Genomic DNA, 25,727 nt, shown 5'->3' with positions numbered 1-25,727 from the left:
TGGGTGAAAGGTCATGTAGAGTAAAACCATATTATTTTAAGTTTTATTATTTTAGAATTTGTAATAAACTGATGTAGACTAAGATGACTTCTTCACAGATAATTAGAATCAATGGTGAATATTTAAAATATTTTTAAAAATGACTTTTTGCCCCGTAAGAACTGTAGAAATCTCTATTTTAAAAAAATATGAAATTTACAATTCTAATTATGAGCAATTATTACTAAGTAAAACTAGATCAACAAAAGGTCTAACCACTTGCTCTATGTATCTATAAAAATAAAAAACTTGGGTCTCTTCAATATACACAGCACAACATTTTAATTAATCTAGACTTATCTTTAGCTCTGTTAGTTTAAGTTACTGAGTTTTCCCTGAATGTGGCAAGAAATAATAAGCGACAAATGTCCTTATTCCTAAAATCTGTGCTCTTTAGCTCTAAAATGCTCTATAGTCACACCTTTCCATTTGTTTCATTATTTCTGCTCATTTCCTAGGACCCATTACCACTAGCTATTTTTAAATTTACCACTTTTCATTTTTAACCAGATATATAAAAGAAACCTATCAAATAAGTAAACTTTAGGAATAAATTTTAAGATCAGGTTGATTTTATATCATATATTACAATATACTTTTAAGTTTTTACCTGAGGAGTTGTAGATGTTTGGAAGTTTTCATCCTCCAAATGTTCATTTTTTGATTCTGTGGTGTGCATGCTAAGATTTAAAAGAAAAATACTTTAAAAGAAGAAACAAGACTATAAATCCATATGAAAACAAACATGGTTAAGTGGGATTAATTTTTTAAAGGATTTTTTTGTTCTATAGTTGTATCACAGTCAAGTCAGATACCTTTATAGTCAACATAGATCCAAATATTCATCTTTAACATTATTAACCAAAGCCATATGCATAAGTCTTAAAAACCATTATCATACAGAAATGTAACATTTCTCAACAGTTCATAATGCTGGCCCATGTCATAGAATCATGTATCAGAAAATGCAGAAATTTATTTTATGCACTGAACTGGTGTGTTTGAGTTAATATCCACTGTTGATTTAATCTATCTTCTGTCATGCTTTTACATAAAAGACTCCAGAAAAATTTTAAATGAAATATGACCAACTACATTAACACCTACATCTATAAGTTACTGATACATACTATCTTTTTATATGGTCCATTTGAAGGATCTGTAGGTCCAACATTTAAACATATCTATAAAGTTTTATTTTGAAGAAGAATAAACTAGATTAATAAAAGAATAATTACTTATAACTTTTATTTTAAAGTATCTGTTGTTTCTACCTCCTCTGTAATCTTTGCTAGTTTCGAATGTAAGAAGGGTAACTTTTCTTAAAAATATCTTCTCTCAATTTTTGAGTTGTTGTTAAGAACAAAACTAAAGATTTCAAGTTTTAATTTTTAGATAGTCTTATTACCATATCCTGTAGTGTTTCAAGTATCTATACTTTTCTAAAAGGAAAACAATTTTAATAATGAAAATTGTTAATGAAAAGGAACATTAACAGTTGAGTAGCTACCATATGCTAGCTGCTTTACATCTATTGTCTTACTGTAATGAAGTAAAATATTACTGTGTAAAATCCTATAAAGAATCATAACTAAATTTATAACTTTATTAAAGCAAAAAATAACCTTTAAAAATTTTGATTAGAAAGTTAGATCTAAATTCCTTTAAAGTGTAGTTCCATTTTGATTGAAGTGACTGTCAAAATAACTATCTTGTCATTAGAATGATGTATTAGTCCATTTTATGCAGCTATGAAGAGATACCTGAGCCTGGGTAATTTATAAAGGAAAGAGGTTTAATTGCCTCACAGTTCCACATGGCTGGGGAGGCCTCAGGAAACTTAAAATCATACTGGAGGGGACCTCTTTACAGGGTGGCAGAAGAGAGAATGCATGCAAGCAGGGGAAATGCCAGACACTTATAAAACCATTAGATCTTGTGAGACTAATTCACAAGATCCAACTACCTATACCTTGTTCCACCCATGACATGCGGGGATTGTTATAACTCAAGGCGAGATTTGGGTGGGGACAAAGAGCCAAATCATATCATTCTGCCCCTGGCCCCTCCCAAATCTCATGTGCTCACATTTCAAAACACAATTATGCCTTTCCAACAGTCCCCCAAAGTCTTAACTAATTCCAGCATTAACTCAAAAGCCTAAGTCCAAAGTCTTGTCTGAGACAAGGCAAGTCGCTTCTGCCTATAAGTCTATAAAATCAAAAGCAAGTTGGTTACTTCCTAGGTACAATGGAGGTACTGGGAGAAATTGGCCAAAACAAAGAGGCTAGAGACCCCATGCAAGTCCGAAATCCAACAGGACAATCATTAAACCTTAAAGTTCCAAAATGATCTCCTTTTACTCCATGTAGCACATCCAGGTCACGCTGATGCAAGACGTGGGCTCCTATGGCCTTGGGTAGCTCCGCCCCTGTGGCTCTGCAGAGTTACCGTCCCACTCTCTGGTGCTTTCACAGGCTGGCATTGAGGGTCTGCTGCTTTTCCAGGCACATAGTGCAAGCTGCTGGTGGATCTACCATTCTGGGGTCTGGAAGATGTTGGCCCTCTTCTCACAGCTCCACCAGGTAGTGCCCTAGTGGGGACTCGGTGTGGGGGCTCCAACCCCACATTTTCCCTTTGCACTGCCCTAGCAGAGGTTCTCCATGAGGGCTCTGCCACTGGAGCAAACTTGTGCCTGGATATCTAGGCATTTCTATATATCCTCTGAAATCTAGGTGGAGGTTCCCAAAGCTCAGTTCCTGACTTCTGTGCACCTGTCGGCCTAACACCACGTGTAAGCTGCCAAGGCTTGGGGCTTGCACCCTCTGAAGCAATGCCAGAGCTGTATCTGGCCTCCTTTAGACATGGCTGGAGCTGAAGAAGCTGGGAATCAGGGCACCATGTCCCAAGGCTGCATAGAGCAGGGTGACCCTGGGCCTGGCCTACAAAGCCATTTTTCCCTCCTAGGTCTCCAGGCTTGTGATGGGAGGGGCTCCCACAAAGGTCTCTGAAAATGCCCTGGAGACATTTTCCCCATTGTCTTGGTGATTAACATTTGACTCCTCATTACTTATGCAAATTTCTGCAGCAGGCTTGAATTTCTACCCCCTTCCCCAGAAAATGTTTTTTTTCTATTGCATCATCAGGCTGCAATTTTTCCAAATTTCTATGCTCTGCCACTTAGAAATTTCTTCTGCCAGATATCCTAAATTATCACTCTCAAGTTCAAAGTTCTACAGATCTCTGGGGCAGAGGCAAAAGGCCACCAGTCTCTTTGCTAAAGCATAGCAAGGGTGATCTTTACTCCAATTCCCAACAAATTCCTCATCTCCATTTCAAACCACCTCAGCCTACACTTCATTGTCCATATCACCATCAGCATTTTTGTCAAAGCCATTCAACAAGTCTCTAGGAAGTTCCAAACTTTCCCACATCTTCCTCTCTTCTGAGCCCTCCAACCTGTTCCAACCTCAGCTTGTTACCCAGTTCCAAAGTCGTTTCCACATTTCTGGGTATCTTTATAACAACACCCCACTCTGTGGTGCCAGTTTACATTAGTCCTTTTTCATGCTACTACAAAGAAATACCCAAGACTGAGTAATTTATAAAGGAAAGAGGTTTAATGGACTCACAGTTCCACATGGCTGGGGAGGCCTCAGGAAACTTACAATCACGGCAGAGGGCAGCTCTTCACAAGGCGGCAGGAAAGAGAATGAGTGCAAGCAGGGGAAATGCCAGACATTTATAAAAATCATCAGATCTCATGATGTGATCACATCAGATCACTCATTATCATGAGAACAGCATGGGGAAACTGCCCCCATGATCCAGTTACCTCCACTTGGTTCCACCCCTGACACACACATGGGGATTATTACAATTCAAGGTGAAATTTGGGTGGAGACACAGAACCAAACCATATAAAATGACTACCTTGTCATAAGCTGTTAGATTATGAGGTAATTGGTAAGAATAAGGGAGGTAGGTGAATCACCTAAGTTGTGTCATGTTCTGAATAGACAGATTGGGAATTAGAGCCATTAAAAAGTTTGAGCTGAAGTGCACATAAATTTTGAGGAGAGGACACAAAATTAATTTACGCACTTAATAATTTTTGAATGCCTACTCTTCTGGCCTCTGAAAGTAAAGCAGCCAAACAAAACAAAATAAAACAGAAACATAGGATTCTGTTCTCATGGATCTTATACTCTTGTTAGGTGGAAGGGGAAGATTATAAAAAACATTTTCAGTACTGCAGAAAATAAATGAGGACCATATTATAGAGATCAAGGTGACATTTGAACTGTGCCCTAAATGAGGAGAAGCTGTGAGTCATAAGTAAGCAGATGGACAAGGAGCAGGCAAACATAACACCAAGAATCATATAAATAGAGACATCAAGAAACTAGGCAGCATATTTTAAGATATGTAACTATAATGATTAGGATAGCAGGGCTTGGAATCCAGGCAAGCAGACTATGCACTAGAACTTCAAAACCTAAGTAAGGGGTCTGAATAATAGATGTACAGGTTAATAGCTGTAAGAGAAGCTTTATACTGAGTCAAGCAATATTTGTGACTGGCAGTCACTCAATACCCTCTTTATATATCTGCCAAGAGTGGAATTGGTAGGTGGTATGCCTAAAAGCAAGGTCTTTGAGCTGAGAAAGAAATGTATTCAACGCTTCTCTTATCTTTTCATAACTGTGGGAAGTGATTTATCTCCATTGGCCTCAATTTCCTTATCTGAAAAAATATATAATAATGCTTAGTTTATTGGTTATCATAAGAATTAAATTATAATAGCTGATGCCAGTTGAACTATATTAAGCACTTAATATGAATCATCTCCCTCAATTCTCTCAACAACTCTATGAGGTATTTACTACTATTATCTCATTTTATAGATGTTCAAACTATGGATGCAGGAAAGTTAAGTAATTTAACTTTCAATATAGTCATATAACTAGCAAGTGGCAGAGCTGGAATTTAAATGAAGTACTCTTTAATATTACTCAGATCTTTGTCAACTTTGGTATTGTCTCTTTTTTCTTTTAACTGTTGTGGTGACATTGCATTATGAATTTAAACTGCATTTCTATAATGAGCATTTTTTCATATATTTACTGGCCATTTGAATATCTTCTTTAGTAAAGTGTTCAAATCTCTTTTCCATTTTCTTGTTGTACTGGATCCCATTTTCATATTGATTTGTTGGAGTTCTTTTTAGGTATTAAAAATATAAATCTTTTATTAGATATATAAAGAGATAATATCATCTCCCACTCTGTGTCTTGCCTTTTTATGCTGATAATACCTTTTTAAAAAGATACTTTAATTTGGCCCAGTTTAATCTTTCCTTTCTTTATCCTTAGAGCTTTCATTGTTTAAGAAATCTTTGCCAACCCTGAGGTCACAAATGTTTATTCTCCTATATATTCTTCCATGAACATTATTGTTTTGCTTTTCACATAGGAAAGGAACAACAATAGGTCTATGGTCTATGAGCCATCTGGAATTGAATTTCATATATGGGATGTGAGGAAGAGATCAAAATTTATTTTTCCCATATCAATATCTAATTGATTCAGCACAATTTATTAAAAATATCATCCTTTATCCATTGTATTGCAATGCCACTTTTTTTGTAAATCAGGTAATCACATATATATGCATTTATTTTCATATTCTATCCTGTTCCACTGGCTCATTTGTCTGTCCTTAGGCTAACATTATGCTAGTGCTTGTATTTTTTTTTCTGAGATAGGGTCTTGCTCTGTCACCCAGGCTGGAGTGCAGTGACACAATAATAGCCCACTACAGCCTCAATCTCCTGGGCTCAAGTGATCCTCCCACCTCAGCCTCCCAAGTAGCTGGGACTACAGCCACAAGCCATCATGTGCAGCAATTTTTTTTATTTTTATTTTTAGTAGAGACCAAGTCTCATTATGTTGCCCAGGCTGGTCTCAAACTCCTGAGCTCAAGCAATCCTTTTGTCTCAGCCTCCCATAGTGCTGACAGGCATGAGCCATTGCATCCAGCCAGTATAATACATATTGACATCTGGTGGTGTTGTACATTCTCCACTTTTGTTGTTCTTCAGAATTGGATTGACTCTTTGATCCTCTGTATTTCCACATACATTTTAGGACGAAGTTGTCAATTTACACACACACAGCTGGAATTTTGACTGAAGTTACATTGAATCTATAGATTAATTTGGGGAGAACTAACATCTTAGCAATATTGAGTCTTCCAATCTTTGAACACTATATATTCCTCCATTTATTTAGATTTTCTTGATCTTAATAATTTTTTATGTTTTCAATGTAAAGAACAGTATGTCTTTCATTAGGCTTATTTTTAGGTATTTTACGTTTTTTGGATGGTTATAGAAATTATAACTTTAAAAATTCATTATTTGTTTCTTGCTGGCATACAGAAATACACATAATTTTCATTCATTTCACTTTGTATCAGGCCTTGATAAATTCACTTAATTCTAATAGTCTGTAGATTTGTTTGGATTTTCTAAGTACATACATATACTGTCAGCAAATATAAGTTTTATTTCTTCCTGTCTAAATGTTATGCATTTTTCTCCCTTTTTCTTTGTTTTTCTGGCTTTAACCTGCTGTTAAGTTGCTCTAAATCACTGCTAACCTTGGTAATGTCTGTCTTCAGAATTTGTTTTAATATAGATCTGTTGGCGATAAATTCCTTATTTCTTTGCCTGAAAAATATCTATATTTAACCTTCACTTTTGAAAGTGATTCTTATTAGATATAGGTTAGAATTTATTTTCTTTAAGTACTTTAAAGATGTTCCACTGTATTCTGGCTCCCATAGTTTCTGTCAAAAATTTAACTGTCATTCTTGCTATGCCTCCTTTGATAATAATAATATCTTTTTTATTTTGGCTGATACTAATCACAATTATTTTAATCAATTTTCCTGTGGTAAAATATGCATAAAATTTACCATTTTAACCACTTTAAAGTATATAGTTCCAGGGGCATTATGTATATTTGCATTGTTAAGCAACCATCACCACCATCCATCTTCAGAACTTTTTCATTATCTTGACCTGAAACTCTGTATGTATTAATTAAACAATAACTTCCCATTCTCCCCTCCTCTAATCCTTGATAGCCACCATTCTCCTTTCTGTCTCTATGAATTTGAATATCCTATGTACTTTACGTGAGTCAAGTCATACAATATTTGCCCTTTTTTATCTTGCTTATTGCACTTATCATGTCTTCAAAATCCATCTAAAATTTATTCAAAATTCTGTACATGTTGTAGCATGTACAGAATTTCCTTCCTTCTTAAAGGCTGAATAATATGCATTTATATGTATATATCACATTTTGTTTATCCATTCATCTGCTGATAGACCTTTTGGCTATTGTGAATAATGCTGCTATGAAAATAGGTGTACCAATATCTGTTTGAATACCTGCTTTCAATTCTATTTGGTATATACCTAGAAATGGAAATGATGGATCATATGATAATTCTATGTTTAACTTTTGGAGGAATCATCATCATATGGTTTTTTTCACAGCAGCTACATCATTTTATATTGACATCAACAATGCACAATGATTCCAGTTTCTCCACATGCGTGCAAACACTTGTTATTTTCTGTTTTTTGGTAATAGCCATCCCAATAGGTGTGGATGGTATCTACTGTAGTTTTGATTTCCACTTCCCTAATGATTAATGAGGTTGAGTATCTTTTCATGTGCTTACTATTTGCATATATCTTCTTTGGAGAAATGTCTCTTCAAGTCCTTTGCCCATTTTTATTTTTATTTTTTTTGAGACAAGGTCTCATTATGTCACCCAGGCTGGAGTGCAGTGGCACAAACATAGATCATTGCAACCTTGAACTCCTGGGCTCAAGGGATCCTCTGCCTCAGCCTCCCAAGTGCTAGGACTACTGGTGCACATGTACACACCCAGCAATTTATTTTTTTGTACAGCCAGGGTCTTGCTATGTTGCCCAGGCTGGTCTAAAACTCCCCAGCCTCAAAGTGCTGGGATTATGGGCATGAGCTACTGTACCCAGCATCTTTGCCCACTTTAAAATTGGGATGTTTGTTTTTTTCTGTTGCTGAGTTGTAGGAGTTCTTTATATACTATAGGTATTAATATCTTATTAGTAACATGCAAGTATTTTCTGTAAGTTGCCTTGTCACTCTGTTAATAGTGTCCTTTGTTGCACATAAGTTTTAAATGTTAATGTAGTCCAATATATCTGTTTTTCCTTTTGTTGCCTGTACTTTTGGCATCATAGCCGAGAAGTAAACTGCCAAATCCAATATCATGGAGCTTTCCTTCTATATTTTCCTTTAAGAGTTTTAATATTTTTAGTTCTTATAATCATAGTTATCGTAACCTCTTTAACTCAAAAATCTGGATCCCTTTTGAGTCTGTTTCTCTTTTCAATTTTCTATCTTGGCTTAAGGTCATATAACATTGTCTAATACTATGGGTCACAATTTTTATTGAAAGCTTGATATCGTGTACAAATTGTACAGTCTCCAGATGATAACTTCTGTTGGAAAGAAATATGTGGAGTAGGGGGAGTGAAAAATCACTTTAACCAAATCAGAGATTGAGCTCAGTTGATAGCTTTGTAATGCTCAGTTTTATTTCAATTTGTCCTTGTTCCTCAAGTATAGTCCTTTAGGTATTTTGCCCTAAATGATTTCCTTGATAAATTATGGCAGTGTTACTTGATTCCTCCCATATCAAGAATTGTATTAGTCTGTTTTCACACTTCTATAAAGAACTGCCCAAGACTGAGTAATTTAAAAAGGAAAGAGGTTTAATTGACTCACAACTCAACATGGCTGAGGTGGCTTCAGGAAACTTACAATCAAGTGGAAGGTGAAGGGGAAGCAAGGACCCTCTTCACATGGTGGCAGGAGAGAGAAGTGCAAGCAGGGGAAAATGCCAGATGCTTATAAAACCATCAGATCTCATGAGAATGCATTCACTATCTGGAGAATAGGATGAGGGAAACCGCCCCCTTGATCCAGTCACCTTCCTCCCTTGACACATGGAAATTACAGGTCTCTCCTTCTACACATGGAGATTACAATATGAGATGAGATTTGGGTGGAGACACAAAACCAAACCATATAGTTCTGCCCTGGCCCTCCCAAATTGCATGTCCTTTATACATTTCAACATCAATCATGCCTTCCCGACAGTCCCCCAAAGTCTTAACTCATTCCAGCATTAACTCAAAAGTACAAGTCCGAAGTCTCATCTGAGGCAAGGCAAGTTTTCAAAACCAATCACGCCTTCACAACAATCCCCCAAAGTCTTAATTCATTCCAGCATTAACTCAAAAGTCCACAGACCAATGTCTCATCTGAAACAAGGCAAGTTCCTTCCACCTATGAGCCTGTAAAATCAAAAGCAAGTTAGTTACTTCCAAGATACAATGGGGGTACAGGCATTGGGTAAATATTCCTGTTCTAGATGGGAGAGAAATTGGTCAAAACAAAGGGGCTATGGTCCCCACGTAAGTCCAAAATCCAGTGGGGGCAGTCATTAAACCTTAAAGCTCCAAAGTAATCCCCTTTGACTCCATGTCTCATATCCAGGGCATGCTGATGTAAAGGGTAGACTCCCATGGCCTAGGGCAGCTCTGCCTCTGTGGCTTGGCAGGGTATAGCCCCATGCCTGGCTGCTTTCACAGCTGGCATTGAGTGTCTGCTGACATTACAGGGGCATGGTGCAAGCTGTCAATGGATCTACCATTCTGGTGTCTGGAGAATGATGGCCCTCTTCTCACAGCTCCACTAGGTAGTGCCCCATTGGGGACCCTGTGTGAGGGGCTCCAACCCCATATTTCCCTTCCACACTGCCCTAGCAGAGGTTCTTCTTGAGGCTCCACCCCTGTACCAAACTTCTGCCTGGGCATCCAGTCATTTCCATACATCCTCTGAAATCTAGGTGGAGGTTTCCAAAGCTCAATTATTGACTTCTGTGCACCCATAGGCCCAACACCATGTGTAAGCCACCAGGGCTTGGGGCTTGCACCCTCTTCGAGCAACAACCTGAGCTGTACATTGGCCCCTGTTAGCCATGGCTGGGATGCAGGGAACCAAGTCCTGAGAGTGCACAAAGCAGCAAGGCCCTGGGCCTGGCCCACATAACCATTTTCTCCTCCTAGGCTTCCAGGCCTGTTATGGGAGGGGCTGCCATGAAGATCTCTGATATTTTCCCCATTCTCCTCATTACTTATGCAAATGTCTGCAGGCAGCTTGAACTTCTCCCCCGAAAATGGATTTTTCTTTTCTATTACATGGTCAGGCCACAAATTTTCCAAACTCTTATGGTCTATCACCTCTTGAACACTTTGCTGCTTAGAAGTTTCTCCTGCCAGATACCCAAAATCATCTCTCTTGAGTATGAAGTTCCACAGATTTCTAGGGCAGGGGCAAAATGCCAGCAGTCTCTTTGTGAAAGCATAGAAGAGTGATCTTTGGTCCAGTTACAATAAGCTCCCATCATCATTTGAGACCACCTCAGCCTGAAATTCAGTCTCCATATCACTATCCAGCATTTTGATCAAAACCATTCAACAAGTCTCCAGGAAGTTCCAAACTTCCTCACATACTACTCTATTCTTCTGAGCCCTCCAAACTGTTCCAACCTCTACCTATTACCCAGTTCCAAAGTCACTTCCACATTTTCAAGTATCTTTATAGCAGTACCCCACTCTTCACAGTACCAATTTTCTGTATTAGTCCCATTTTCACACAGCTATAAAGAACTGCCCAACACTGGGTAATTTATAAACAAAAGAGGTTTAATTGACTCACAGTTCTGCATGGCTGGGGAGGCCACAGAAAACTTACAATCATGGTAGAAGGCAAAGGAGGAGCACGGACCTTCTTCACATGGTGGCAGGAGAGAGAAGTGCAAGAAGGGAACAGGCCAAATGCTTATAAAATTATCAGATCTCATGAGAACTCACTCGCTATCTTGAGAACAGCATGGGGGAAACTGCTTCTATGATCCAGTCACCTCTCTCCCTCAACATGTGGGCTTACAGGTCTCTCCCTCAACAAGTGGGGATTCCAATTCAAGATGAGATTTGGGTGGGGACACAGGGCCAAACCATATCAGGAATACCTTACCATTTCCTGACTTGGTTTATTTCTACTGTCCATACTTTCCTGTACTGGAATAGCTGAATTAACATCTTCAATGTTACATAACTATAAATAAAGGAGTTGGAGTCCATCAGGCAGTCTGACTCCAGAGCCCATACTCTTAAAACTAAAGTGCTTATAATGTGACAAGTATTCTGTGCAAGACAGACTAAAGCTCTCATAAGAATTTATAGGCTAACATTTAGAAAATGCTGTAATAACTTAAATCTATAAAAGATTAAATTATCTACCAAGAAAAGAGAAAAAAATCAAACAACTATATAATTTTTTGACTTTTCTGTTTTAGAAAATGAACTAGTACAAGTAACTTCTTTAGGAAGTAAAAAAGAGTCTTAAGAAAAACTTAAAAATAGAAAATAAAGGATGAATAAGTCACAGAAGGCTAAAATAGTTTAGAAATAGCCCATTGGAAATCAATTACAAAGCTGTTCAGACCCTTGGGGATTATGCCAATAATGCTATTCCATTGCCTCTGAGCAGCCCTCTCCATGGTCCTTAACTCTCGGGTGCTTTCACTGAACACTCTGGCACTTCTGCCAGATGATTATCAAACTGTATTATACTCTCAACCTCTTTTCAAAGCATTCTCTCAAATTCTGTGCCCTATCTGAAACCAAGCCCTTCCTTTAAGAAGGACACTGCTTCCCCTATAGTCCTCTTACATAACAGCAGTTTATTCACTAACATTCCTTCTGACACCCTACTGCTATTTCTAAAACTTCTTATATAAAAAAGAAACAAAATCCTTGCTTTTTTAAAGCTTGTATAATTTGACAATACCACCTTCCTCCTCTTCTACTCACTGTTACTTACTCACCTTATTTTGATCCCTTTCCATTATTCACCAAAGACATTGGTGCTTGACCCTCATATTTGTAATCTTTTCATCTTACACACTTGGATAATTCATCTACTATCTTGTTTCTTCAGTTCTTTACTTCCTTTCTAATAAAGGAAAGACCACACTAAACCCTTCTATCATCTGGAATACTCTATTATTGATAATCATGATTTCAAGCATCTACATCTCTGAATACTACTTCATCTTCTTTCAGTTCTCTTGTTCAGTTGTATTCACTTCATCCCCTCCAATTATTCTTCACTTTCATCAGGATGTGCAGTGTAATGAACCCTGTAACTCAAACTTTGCCGTCTTCCTTCTTTACCTGTTTTTGTATTCAATATCTGTGATCCATCATCCTCAAAATACTGTTATAAATATCCTAAACTATCTTGAAATATCTTTGTTGCTTCATTTTTGCACATTTCTAGAAACACCTCAATCTAGGAATGCTGCTGCCCTACTTCCACTGATGCCTCTCCCCAGCTGACAGACATGCACCCTTTCGCACTGCTGAGGTGGCTGGCATGTGTGAGCAAGCAAAGATCCTCTTGCCACTACCCCAGTGATGCACTCCAATGGGGGTAATTCCCCATTGGAGTACTGTGGCAGTGGACTAGGAACACCTTGGCTCCTGTAGCACAGCATGTTCCTAATCTTGAGGGGCCAGAGAACAGAGCTAGGGGCCTGGTTTCAGCCCCCCAGAGCTAGAGCACACAGCCAAGGAGAGCTCAGCTGAGCCTTGACCCCTTAAAATCTTCCAGAAATGAAGCCAGCCAACTGAACCCACCTTATACCACAACCAAACCCCCAAGGGCACCAAAGAAGATAAAAGCAAAAAACCCCATCTATAGGACAACAGCTTAAATGTTGAAGGAACATCAGTCCACACAGATGAGAAATAACCAGCACAAGAACTCTGGCAACTCAAGAAGCCTGAGTATCTTCTTACCTCCATATGACTGTAGTTGTTCCTCAGCAATGATTCTCAACTAGGCTGAAATGACAGACATAATTCAGAATATAGATAAGAATGAACATTGACATTCAGGAGAAAGTTGAACCCCAATGCAAGGATTCTAAGGAATATGATAAAATGATATAGGAACTTAAAAATGAAATGGCCATTTTAAGAGAGAACCAAACTTATCTGATAGAACTGAGAAACTCACTACAAGAATTTCATAATACGACCACAAGTATTAACAGCAGAATAGACCAAGCTCAGGAAATAATCTCAGAGCTTGAATACCATTTCTTTGAATCAACTCTGTCAGACAAAAATAAAGAAAAATGAACCAAAAGAATAAACATGTCTGAGAAATATGGGATTATGTAAAGAGAACAAATCTACAACTCATTTATGTCCCAGAAAGAGAGGGAGAAAGAGTAAGTAATGTGGAATACATATTTGAGGATATCATCCATGAAAATTTCCCCAATCTTGCTAGAGAGGCCAATATTCAAATTCAAGAAATGCAGAGAACCCCTGTGAGATACTACACAAAATGACCATCCCCAAAACACAAAGTAATCAGATTCTCCAAGGTCGAAATGAAAGAAAAAAGCATTAAAGGCAGCTAGAGAGAAGAGGCAGGTCACCTACAAATGGAGCCCCATTAGGCTAAGAGTGGACCTTTCAGCAGAAACTCTACAAGGCAGAAAAGATTGAGGGGCCTATATCAGCATTCTTAAAGAAAAGACATTTCAACCAAGAATTTCTTATCTAGTTAAAAGACGCTTCATAAGCAGAGGAGAAATAAGATCCTTTCAGACAAACAAATGCTAAGGGAATTTGTTACCACCAGATGTGCCTTACGAGAGGTCCTGAAGGGAGTGCTAAACATGGAAATTAAAGACCGTTACCAGCCACCACAAAACACACTTAAATACATAGACCATTGACACTATAAAGCAGAAACTACACAATCAAATCTGCATAATAACCTCTAGCAACATGATGACAGAATTAAATTTGCATGTATCAAAGTATCAACTTTGAATGTAAATGAGCCAAATGCCCCAATTAAAAGGCACAGAATGGCAAGTTGGATAAAGAAGCAAGACCCAACAATATACTGTCTTCAAAAGACTCATCTCACATGCAATGATAACTATAAGCTCAAAGTAAAGGAACGGAGAAAAATCTACCAAGCAAATAAAAAAAAAACAGAAAAAAGCAGGGGCTACTATTCTAATTTCAGACAAAACAGACTTTAAACAAACAGTGATGAAAAAAGATGACAAAGAAGGACATTACATAATGGTAAAGAGTTCAGTTCAACAGGAAGACCTAACTATACTAAATATATGTATGCATCCACCACAGAAGCAAACAGATTCATAAAATAAGTCTTAAAGACCTATGAAGAAACTTAGATAACCACATACAAGTAGTGGGAAGTTTAAACATCCCATTGACAGTACTAGACAGATCATTGAGGCAGAAAACTGACAAAGATATTTGGGACCTGCACTCAACACTTGATCAATGAACCTAACAGACTTTTACAGAATTTGCCACCCCAAAACAATAAAATATACATTATTCTCATCTGCACATGGCATATACTGTAAATTGGCCACATGATCAGCCATAAAACAATTCTCAGCAAATTTAAAAAAAAACTGAACAACACTCTTAGACCACAGTGCAGTAACAATAGAAATCAATACTAAAAAGAACTCTCAAAACCATAGAGTTACATGGAAATTAAACAACCTGTTCCTGAATGACTTTCGGGTAAACAATAAAATTAGTCAGAAATTAAGAAATTCTTTGAAACTATGGAGAACAAAGACACAATATAACAATCTCTGAGACAGGGCCAAAGCATGCTAAGAGAAAAGTTTATAGCACTAAATGCCCCCATAGAAAAGTTAGAAAGATCTCAAATTAACAACCTATCCTCACGGCTGGAAGAAATAGAAAAACAAGAGCAAACCAACCCCAAGGTAAGCAGAAGAAAAGAAATAACCAAAATTACACCTGAACTGAATGAAATTGGGACATGACAAGCAATACAAAAAGATCAAGGAATCCAGGAGTTGGTTTTTTGAAAGAATAAATAAGATTATTTAAAGAATAAATAAGATTACACATAAGAACAAATAAGATTATTTGAAAGAATAAATACGACTGCAGCTAGACTAACAAAGAAAAAATGAGAGAACATCCCAATAAACACAATTGGAAATGACAAAGGGACATTACCCCAGAGAAATACAAAAAATCCTCAGACTATTAGGAACACCTCTATGCAAACAAATTAGAACAACTACAAGAAATGGGTAAAATTCTGGAAACGTACAACCTCCCAAGATTGAACCAGGAAGAAATTAAAATCCTGAACAGACAAATAATGAATTCTGAAATTGAATCAGTAATAAAACGCTTACTAACTAGAAAAAGCCCAGGACCAGAATGATTCACAGCCAAATTCTGCCAGATATATAAAGAAGAGCTGGTACCATTCTTACCGAAAACATTCCAAAAAATTGAAGAGGAAGAACTCCCCAACTCATTCTATGAGGATAGCATCATCCTGATGCCCAAACCTGGCAGAGAAACAATAAAAAAGAAAAAGGCCAATATCCTTGATGAACACTGATGCAAAAATCCTCAGCAAAATACTAGCAAACGGAATTCAGCAGCACATGAAAAAGCTAATCCATCACGATCAAGTAGACTATCCCTGGCATGCAAAGTTGGTTCAACATATGTACCAATAATTGTGATTCATTGCATAATTAGAACTAAACCCGAAACCATATAATAATCTCAATAGATGCAGAAATGGCTTTTGATAAAATTCAGCATAACTTCATGTTAAAAGCCTTCAACAAATAGGCACTGAAGGAATATATCTTAAAATAATGTCATTTATGACAAACCCATAGCCAACATCACACTGAACAGGCAAAAGCTGGAAGTATTACCCTTGAAAACCAGAGCAAGTCGAGGATGCCCTCTTTCAACACTCCTATTCAACGTAATACTGGAAGTTCTAGCCAGAGCAATCAGGCAGGAGAAAGAAAGAAAAGGCATCCAAGTAGGAAGAGAGGAAGTCAAACAATCTGTCTGTAGATGGTATGATTCTACACCTAGAAATCCCCAGTCTCTGCCCAAAAGCTCCTAGATATAACAAACTACAGAAAAATTTCAGGATACAAAATCAATGTACAAAAATCAGTAGCATTTCTATACACCAACAAGTCCAAGCTGTGAGCCAAATCAAGAACAAGATTCCATATACAACAGCCACAAAAAGAAAATACGTAGGAATACAGCTAACCAGGGAAGTGAAGGATCTTTATGGTGAGAATTACAAAACACTGCTGAAAGAAATCAGATATGACACAAAGGGAAAAACATTTCCTGCTACAGTATCTTGGCATCACTATAAATGCATAACAGCCTTGAAATCAGAAATATACTGGTTGTATGATCTTGGGTAATTTACAATCTCGTCACCTTTTTTTTTTTTTTTCTGGAGAGATGGGTTCTCACTCTGTCACCCAGGCTGGAGTGCGGTGGTGCGATCATGGCTCACTGCAACCTCCACCTCCCCAGCTCAAGTGATCCTCCCACCTCAGCCTCCCAAGTAGCTGGGACTACAGGCATGTCATGTCTGGTTAATTTTTTGTAGGGACGGGGTCTCCCTATGTTGCTCAGGCTGGTCTTGAACTCCTGGGCTCAAGTGATCCTCCTGCCTTGGCCTCCCAAATCTCATCATCTTTTATTGGGCATAGTACTATCTGTTTTTCTTCATATTTACAGTTAGGGAAAGCAGAATCAAATTTGAGGACAGACACCCAAATATGAGTTTACTGGATAAGTTTATTAGAAATTATGGAATGCTTTTTGTACTAACAAAAATAAGACTTCTTACTGGTTTATATTCCAGTGTCTTACATATAAATGACCAGCTTAGTTTAAAAAATTTTTATGCTCTACTTATTTCAATAAGCTTCTTAAAATTCTTTTTGGAATGAGGTAGATACAAGTACATACATAAACACACATATATACATATCTTGCTATTATGGGAATTAAGTGAGATGTTTGTACAACCTATAGCAAAAGCTATGGTATTTAAAACTTTTATTAGAAGTCTGTACTGCTGTTATATTGCTAGGCTTTGCTTTTAAAATAGTGAAAAATTTTGATGGATTTAGAAGTTCCATTTTCACCTTGGTTTTTTAGAACGTCTGTTTGATTATATATTAATAATGGACACAGTGTGGTATTGTAAAAAGAATTGGGCAGTCTAAGTTCTCTGTTTTTCATTTGCTACATGTTTTTTTTTTTTTTGACAGAGTCTCACCGCCCAGGATGGAGTACAGTGGTGCGATTTCAGTTCACTGCAACCTCTGCCTCCCGAGTAGCTGGGACTACCGACGCGCGTCACCATGTCCGTCTAGTTTTTTTATTTTTTGGAAGAGATGGGGTTTCACCATGTTGGCCAGAATGGTCTCAAACTCCTGATCTCAAGTGGTCCGCCCGCCTCAGCCTTCCAAAGTGCTGGGATTACAGGCATGAGACACTGCACCTGACCCTGATACATCATATTCAGTAAATTTCTTGTCATTTCATCTCTCTGCTCGATTCCAAGCCTATAAAATGAAGTAGGGAGTGAGGATTTTAGATGATCTAAGGGCTTTAACAGTTTTTTTTTTTTTTTTTTGAGTCAGAGTCTCGCTCTGTAGCAGGCTGGAGTGCAGTGGTGCAATCTCGGCTCACGGCTGCCTCCGCCTCCCGGGTTCAAGCGATTCTCCTGACTCAGCCTCCTGAGCAACTGGGACTACAGGCGCATGCCACCATGCCCGGCTAATTTTTTGTATTTTTAGTAGAGACAGGTTTCACTGTGTTAGCCAGGATGGTTTTGATCTCCTGACCTCGTGATCCGCCCACCTTGGCCTCCAAAGTACTGGGATTACAGGTGTGAGCCACTGTGCTTGGCCAGGCTTTAACAGTTTTAAGTCTATGATTCTATTATCTGAGGGGCATACCAAGAAATAGGCTGAAAGAATAGCAATACATACTTCTTGGGAACTTCATTTCTTAAATACCATGTATGTGCATATGTATCACTTAATATAAACAACTTGTCTTTCCTTGGTGTGTCCATACACAATACTATGGGTTTATGTTTTTGGAGCAATGTTGTGCAACAGTGACATCTAGTGACTACATATCACAGATCATTCAGCAAAACTTTATGGCCAACTTGTACTCTTCTAAATGTGGATGATTTACTTTGTAGCCCAGCTAAATACTTTAAAATAATTCCTCACCTCTCTCCTCTAAAGAAAGGAATGCCAATTAAATTTGACAATAGCATTAATAATTGGCTAAATAAGAACTGAAATTTCCTTTAAAAATCATAATGTATACGGAATTCAGTATAAATTATTCTAAATGAGACTGCAGCTCTTTTCCTTCCATTGAGAGTGGCAAAGCTGGGATTTTGAATTCCAGTGTGTTTAAATATAGTCTATTCTCTTATCTACTATGCATTGCTGACATGTAGTAAGCATTTAACACATACTTATTCAATTAATGTTAGGTAAAACATATGCATAATAGTTGTGTTTGTGAGTATGTATTGCTTTGGAATCTTTGGAACTATTGCTGCCTTTCAAACAAAGAACTCTTCTTGAGATTAGATAAAAGATTAACACAATTATAAACAACCACAGTATACATCTTTCTGAACAAATGAATTTGAGACCTACATACACAACAGAATACTCTTTATAAAAAGCATTCAAACTAGGTCAGTATTTTTTTTAAGATAATGACTACCTAGTATTATTATTTAATCAGGACAATAAAAATCTGGGCTAAACTTCTACTACTATAATTCAAATTGACTGTCATTGTTAAAATTCCTAATAGTATTTAGGATTTGATCTCATTAGTCAGATAGTACCTTGATTTTAAATTGTTTTCGGGTGCCTAGATCTTGTTTCCACAATAAAGTGACACGGTGTCTGTCTTATTGTACAGCTCATTTTGTACTGCTGTAACAGAATACCACAGATTGGATAATCTATAATGAAAAAAATTTCTTTCTCACAGTTCTGGAGGCTGAGAAGTTCAAGATCAAGGCACCAGCATCTTGTGAGGGCCTTCTTGTTCCATTCTCTGGAGGGGAGGGAGTCTGTGTCCTCACATGGCAGAAGGTATAAGGGTAAGGGATGCAAATGGGTGGCAGAACTTGTCCTTTTATAATGAAATTAACCTCACCCATGTGGGCACAGCCCTCATGGCCTAATAACCTCTTAAAGGTCCCACCTCTTGATACTGTTACAATCAACATGAGTTTTGGAGGGGACAAACATTCAAACCATAGTAGTGTCTTAGTCTATTTGTGTTGCTTTAACAAAATACTCAAGATTGGGTAATTTATAAATAACAAAAATTTATTTTGTCACAGTTCTGGAGGCTGGAAAATCCAACATCAAAGTGCTGACAGATTTGGCACCTGGTAAAAGCTCAGATCTCTGCTTCCAAAATGGTGCCTTGAATGCTGTGTCTTCTGGAGGAAATAAACGCTTTATTTTTACATGTTGGAAGAGACAGAAGGGTGAAAAGGGGCTAGCTAGCTCCCTCCACTTATTTTATAAGGGCATTAATCCATTTATGAGGGCAGAGCCCTCATGACCTAGTCACCTCCTAAAGGCCCCAGCTCTTAATACTGTTGCATTGGGGATTAAGTTTCAACATGAAATTGGAGGGGACACAAACATTCAAACCATAGCATTTTGCCCCTTCCTCCCCAACAAATTCATGTCTTTCTCACATATAAAACACACTTGTTCCATCCCAGTAGCTCCAAAAGTCTTAACGGTTTCCAATACCAACTCAAAAGTCTAGAGTCCAGAGTCTCATCTAATCAGATATGGGTGAGACTCAAGGTTTGATTCATCCTGAGGCAAATTGCTCAGCTGTGAGCCTATGATATCAAGCAAGTTATATCATTCTAAAATACAATAATGGGACAGACAGAGGATAGATATTCCCTTTTCAAAAGGGAAGAAATAGAAAAGGAGAAAGGGTTATAAGTTCCAAGTAAGTCCCAAACCCAGCAAGGCAAACAACATTAAATCTTGAGGCTTGAGAATAATCTTTTTTGACTCCATGTCCTGCCTTCTGCATACAATGGGGAAGGGGTTGAGCCCCCATGTCTCCTGGGAGCCTTGCCTGCATGGCTTTAGTGGGAGTAGCCCATGCACCAGCTCTCACATGTTGGTATCACATGCCTGTGGCTCTCCCAGGCAGGAATTGCACACTGGTATCTCTAGTTGCCTACAGTCTTGGAGATGGCCCTGTCCCCATAGCTCCACTAGGCATTGCTCTTATGGGGGCTCTCTGTGGTATCCCTGACTCCACAGCTCTTGTAGGCACTGCCCTAGTGGTGACTCTCTGTGCTGACCTCACACCTCTGGCAGTTCTGTGCCTGAGCCCCAAGGTTCTCTGTGATCTCCTTTGAAATCTATGTGGAGATAGCCATGACTACAGACTTGGCACCACATGGACACCACCAAGGTTTACTGTTTATACTCTCTGACACTGCACCTGGGCCTGCTTGAGCCACAGCTGGTGTGGCTAAGGAATGCTGAGCCACATGTGTAGAGCAGAAAGTTGAGGTGGCCCTAGGCAGCAAGCCCTGAAGTCCCATGGACACCCTGGGCCCCTCCCTTGAAACTGTTCTGCCCTGAAGACCCTGGCACTCTGAGCCTGTGATAAGAGTGGTAGCCTCAAAGATCTCTGTAATACTTTCAGGGCCACTCCTCCACTGACTTGATGAATAACATCTGGCTTCCTTCCATCCATACTAATCTCCGTATCAAACATTCACTTGGCCGTATTCTTGGTATTCCCTCCTGAACTCACCTTTATAGTCTTTACAACCTGGTTAGGCTGAAAATTTTCCAATTCTTTAAGTTCTGCTTCCTTTTTGATTATAATTTCCATCTTGAATTAATTTTTCTCTTTTTGTCTACTATCATAAACAGTCAAGAGAAGCATGTAGCACCCTCAGCATTTTGTTTAGGTATTTCTTCCCCTAAATATCCTAGTTCATTGCTCACAGGTTCTGCCTTTCACAAAGCATTAGGACACAGGTGAAATTCAGCCAAGTTCTTGGCTACTGTATAACAAGGATGACCTTTCCTCCAGTTTCTAGGAAGATATTCTTTATTTCCATTGAAGAACTCATCAGAATGGTCTTTACTCTCCACATTTCTACCAGCCTTCTGATCACGATTACTTAGATAATCTCTAAGAACATGGAGCCTCTCTCTACAGCTCTCCTCGTCTTCTGAACCTTTATCAGAATTGCCCTTCATGCTCTATTCATGGTAATCTAGACTTTTTCTAGGAGGCACTTCACAGCTGTTCTAGCTTTTATTCACTACTAGTTACAAAGCTGCTTTTACAATAATAGGTATTTATTATAGGAACACTCCACTTCTTAGTAACAATTTCTTAGCCCATTCCTGCTGCTATGCCTAAATACTTGAGACTGAGTAATTTATAAATAACAGAAATCTATTTTCTCACAATTCTGGAGGCTGGGAAATCCAAGATTAAGGTTCGGTCAGGTTCAGTGTCTGGTGAGGTCTCTGCTTCCAAAAGGGTGCCTTGAACACTGTATTCTCTGAAGGGAATGAACATTGTGTCTTCATATGGTGGAAGGGATGGAAAGGCAAAAAAGTCCTAGCTAGCTGTCCCCAGGCTCTCTGACACTGCACCTGGGCCTGCTTGAGCCACAGCTGGTGTGGCTAAGGAATGCTGAGCTACATGTGTGGAGCAGAAAGTTGGCCCTCAACTTTATAAAAGTAAGGACTTTTATAATACATTCATGAGGGCAGATCCCTCATGACCTAATCATTTCCTAAAGGCCCCACCTCTTAATATTGTTGCGTTGGAGATTCAGTTTCAACGTGAATGTTGGAAGAGACATAAACAGTCAAACCATAGCATAAACCATTCCAGGCATGTTTTATATTCTTGTCTTTCTCTTAGCACCAAACACAATGGTTTTTCTCAACTACAGACAAAGCTACCAAAAACTTACCCAGAATCCAAGGTTTGCTATACATGGAATCAAACTGTCTTACCAGCTTTCTTTCTGGTTCTTTCTTGTGACCCTACATTTCAGTCAAACTGTTAACTGCACTCCATGCTTTTATTTGGTTGGAACATCTTCCCACTGCAACTCTTTGTAAATATCCAAATTATTCTAAATAAAGCTTCCTGCAATGCACACTACAAAAACTGGATGTGTTTTTCCCCTTTTGAATTCTCACATCATTTTGTTATTTGCTCTACCATCCTTACCTCTCTGGTGTCCTTTCTTGGTCTTTGTTAGTGGTTTCTTTTCCCTATTCATCCTTTAAATATTGGGCTTCCTCAGAATTCTTCTCTATGCCCTATTCTCTTCTCACTCTATATACATTTCTCAACATCTATTCTACTATTATGGCTACAGTTCTAACTAATATGCTGAGGAATTTGAACTAGAAAAGCTCTCAAGATTCTATTTAGTATATCTAATTACTTATTGAATATCTCTACTTGTCTTACAAGCATCTTCAATTAGTATATGCACAAACTCAAGATCTTTCCCCACCAAAGTTATTCCTTCTCTAGATAATTTCCTATCTCAGAGAATGAAGCCACCATCGACCTAGTTGCTCAAAATAGAAACTGAGAAGTTATTCTTTCTCGCTTTTCTTTATCTGCTAAAATCAAGTGAATTATTAAATCATGTTAAGACAAGTTACTGAATGTTTAAAAATTTTATTCATTTCTTTCCAGATAAATTGTCCCTAGTCCAGTCCAAGCCATAAGCATTTCCCCACCTAAACACTGTAATGGCTTTCCATCTTTCCCCCACGTCCAGTCTTGTTCCTCCCAAATGTAATTTTCACAATGCAGAACAATATTCTTAAATGTAAGCTTGATTATGGCAACTACCTTCTTAATATTCTTCAATGACTTCTCATAGAAGAAAAGTGTTAAAACTCCTTACATTCAGCTTATAGCATCCTTTGAATAAGGCTCTAACCTTGACCCTGCCTACCTTCTCATTCATCACTTGACACTCTAAACTTTAGCCATACTAAATTTTTGTTCTTCAAACTTGCCATGTCTCACATCTCCAAATCTTTATGCATTCTGTACGCTGCCTTCCAACACCAACACTCTTGCTTTTCATCCAGCTAACGCTTCATCAATTTAGAAGTCATTTCTTCTAGATTTCCTGACACTACCTTCAACATGCATCCTTATCATGGCATCCAACACTTATTACAGCATCCACCACACTATTTTAATCCTTGTTTAACTGTCATCATTTTTAAATTTGACAAACATTCATTGAGAGCCCATTATATTACAGATACTGTATTCTCCTCTGTATACAGAATGTGGTTAATATAGAGTATTGTAGAAGCACATTTAGGATGTGAGAGAAGTCCAAGAAATGCTTCTTAGTGACTTGTGTTCCCATCTATTTCCCTACTAAATTAAAGCAGAGACAGTTTCATAATCATTTCTGAGTTATTTGAATTGCCTAACATAGTAATATAGTAGATTAATATTTTATATCATCAATTATTGGATTTTAAACACATACTAAATATTCTTTGCATTGTAAGAGGCCACCAACCAGCCAATACTTTCTACCCAGCGACTTTTTCTTTGCTATCACTTTGCATACAATAGAGTGTAAAAAGCAAAGAGACAAACTAATATAGTGGAAAATAAGGGACTTAGAGTCAGAACACTGTGATTAATAATTCTGCCACTTACTAGGTATATGCCCTTGGTCAAGACCCTTAACCTCTCTGAGTCTCAATTTCCTCATCTGAAAAGGGCCGTTACAAGAATGAAATGAGATAAATAGAAAATAAAAGCATAAAATGTAAAAGGTTATCCAAAATGATGTCTATTATTATTATTGTTATTAAAGTCAATGCAGATCAAGTCTCCTTATGACTGGTTATCCCAGCTCTGTAAGGCTACAAGATTTTCAAAGTTCATTCTTCATCTTCCCTTTACCATCCAAGAGATAATCTTTTGTACTTTAATAAACACATATTGATGGAAATGGTTAAAAATCACAAAGAGAAACAAGCCAAAAATTGAATAAGTATACATTAATGTACGAAAGGGACAAGACAAAAGTACCAGCCTATGATAGTTTATAATTTGAATGTATGGACCAAAAAAAAAAAAAAAAAATCAGGCCACAACTTTTTAAAATGTTGACCAGAAGGGTAGGTAGGTGGCACAAAAGAGTAATGCTGTGAACTGTTTCACAGTAAAATGGTAACCCATTGACCTAGAAAGTCAAGATATCTGGGCTCAAATACTAATTTAGCTACCAATTCAACCACTAATACCCAGGTAGTCTACCCACCCAACACTCTAGTTTTTCAGTTCCTTGATCTCCTTAGCTCCTATTGTCTTTTTCTTCTACTGTATCTCAGCCACTCACTCACAGGGCCACAAATCTCAAATGGCCACTCAAGTTTGCCCAGCTGTGCTACTATTCTGATTGCTTTCCATCCTCCAAATGACTATTTTGTATCTTATCTTCTCCCCTTAAACCTCCTACCCAAATATTCCTCCTCACTCCTTACTAATCTTGCGTCATACCTTATCTTCATTGAGAAAAGTATCAGTATCAGGCAGAAAGGTCTCACCTCTGACCACTGAATCTACCCATCTATCTGCATCTTTACCCATACTTGCTGTCTTTCTTCTTACTAGAAATTATACGTTCATGTCGTTGGGCATGGTGGCTCACACCTGTAATCTCAGCACTGTGGGAGGCTGAGGCAGGTGAATCACCTGAGGTCAGGAGTTCAAGACCAGCCTGGCCATGGTGAAACCCTGTCTCTACTAAAAATACAAAAAATCAGCCAGGCGTGGTGTGGTGGTGCGCACCTGTAATCCCAGCTACTCGGGAAGCTGAGGCAGGAGAATTGCTTGAACCCGGGAGGCAGAGGTTGCAGTGAGTTGAGACTGCGCCATTGCACTGTGGCCTGGGCAACAAGAACCAAACTCTGTCACAAAAAAAAAAAAGAAATTATATCTTATATGTTCATGTTCCTACCTAATGCCAATACTTCTATATATTCCCTGGATTCCATACCCTCTCATTTTCTCAAAGACTTCACTCCTAAAATATATACACTTTCTCTTATACCATCATTTCCACCCCCCTCTATTGGGTTATTCTCAGTCTAAATATGCTTAAGTATCCTTATCTTTAAGAACCCTTCTTTGACCATACATATTCCTCTATTACCTCCATTTCTTGGCTCTCTTTTATAGTAAAACATCTTGAGATGTCTATAGTACTACGTCAATTTCTGCCCGGCCAGCAGTACTATGTCAATTTCTTGACACCACATTTTCTCTTTATTGTACTAGTCAAGGCATATAACTACTTAATGTTTCCAAAACCCAATGCACAGATCTCTTTATTTTACTTGATTTCTAAGCATGATTCAGTACTATTGGCCATGTTTTGTAGTCTTGGCTTTTTTTTTTTTTTTTTTTTTAATTGAGATGGGTTTCTCCATGTTGGTCAGGTTGGTCTGGAACTCCTGTCCTCAGG

At 38.0% G+C, this 25,727-nt stretch overlaps 1 protein-coding gene across 6 annotated transcripts in view; it reads right to left on the bottom strand.

The window, feature by feature from the left end:
* Positions 1-25,727, bottom strand: part of SLC9B1 (solute carrier family 9 member B1) — a 139,370-nt gene that overhangs the window by 110,411 nt on the left and 3,232 nt on the right. For all 6 annotated transcript variants that reach the window (XR_009211357.1, XM_058432521.1, XM_058432526.1 and 3 more), the window contains one exon: positions 650-719. Coding sequence is in view for 3 of the 6 variants with exons in the window: in XM_058432521.1 (XP_058288504.1) it covers positions 650-719 (70 nt within the window). In the remaining 3 variants the exon portion in view is untranslated. Of the gene's footprint in view, positions 1-649; positions 720-25,727 lie in introns of those variants that run through there.

The sequence above is a fragment of the Hylobates moloch genome, unplaced genomic scaffold, assembly GCF_009828535.3.
Source record: "Hylobates moloch isolate HMO894 unplaced genomic scaffold, HMol_V3 SCAFFOLD_2, whole genome shotgun sequence".
In the NCBI taxonomy this organism is placed as follows: Eukaryota; Metazoa; Chordata; class Mammalia; order Primates; family Hylobatidae; genus Hylobates; species Hylobates moloch.
This window is presented reverse-complemented; position numbering and strand designations above follow the sequence as displayed.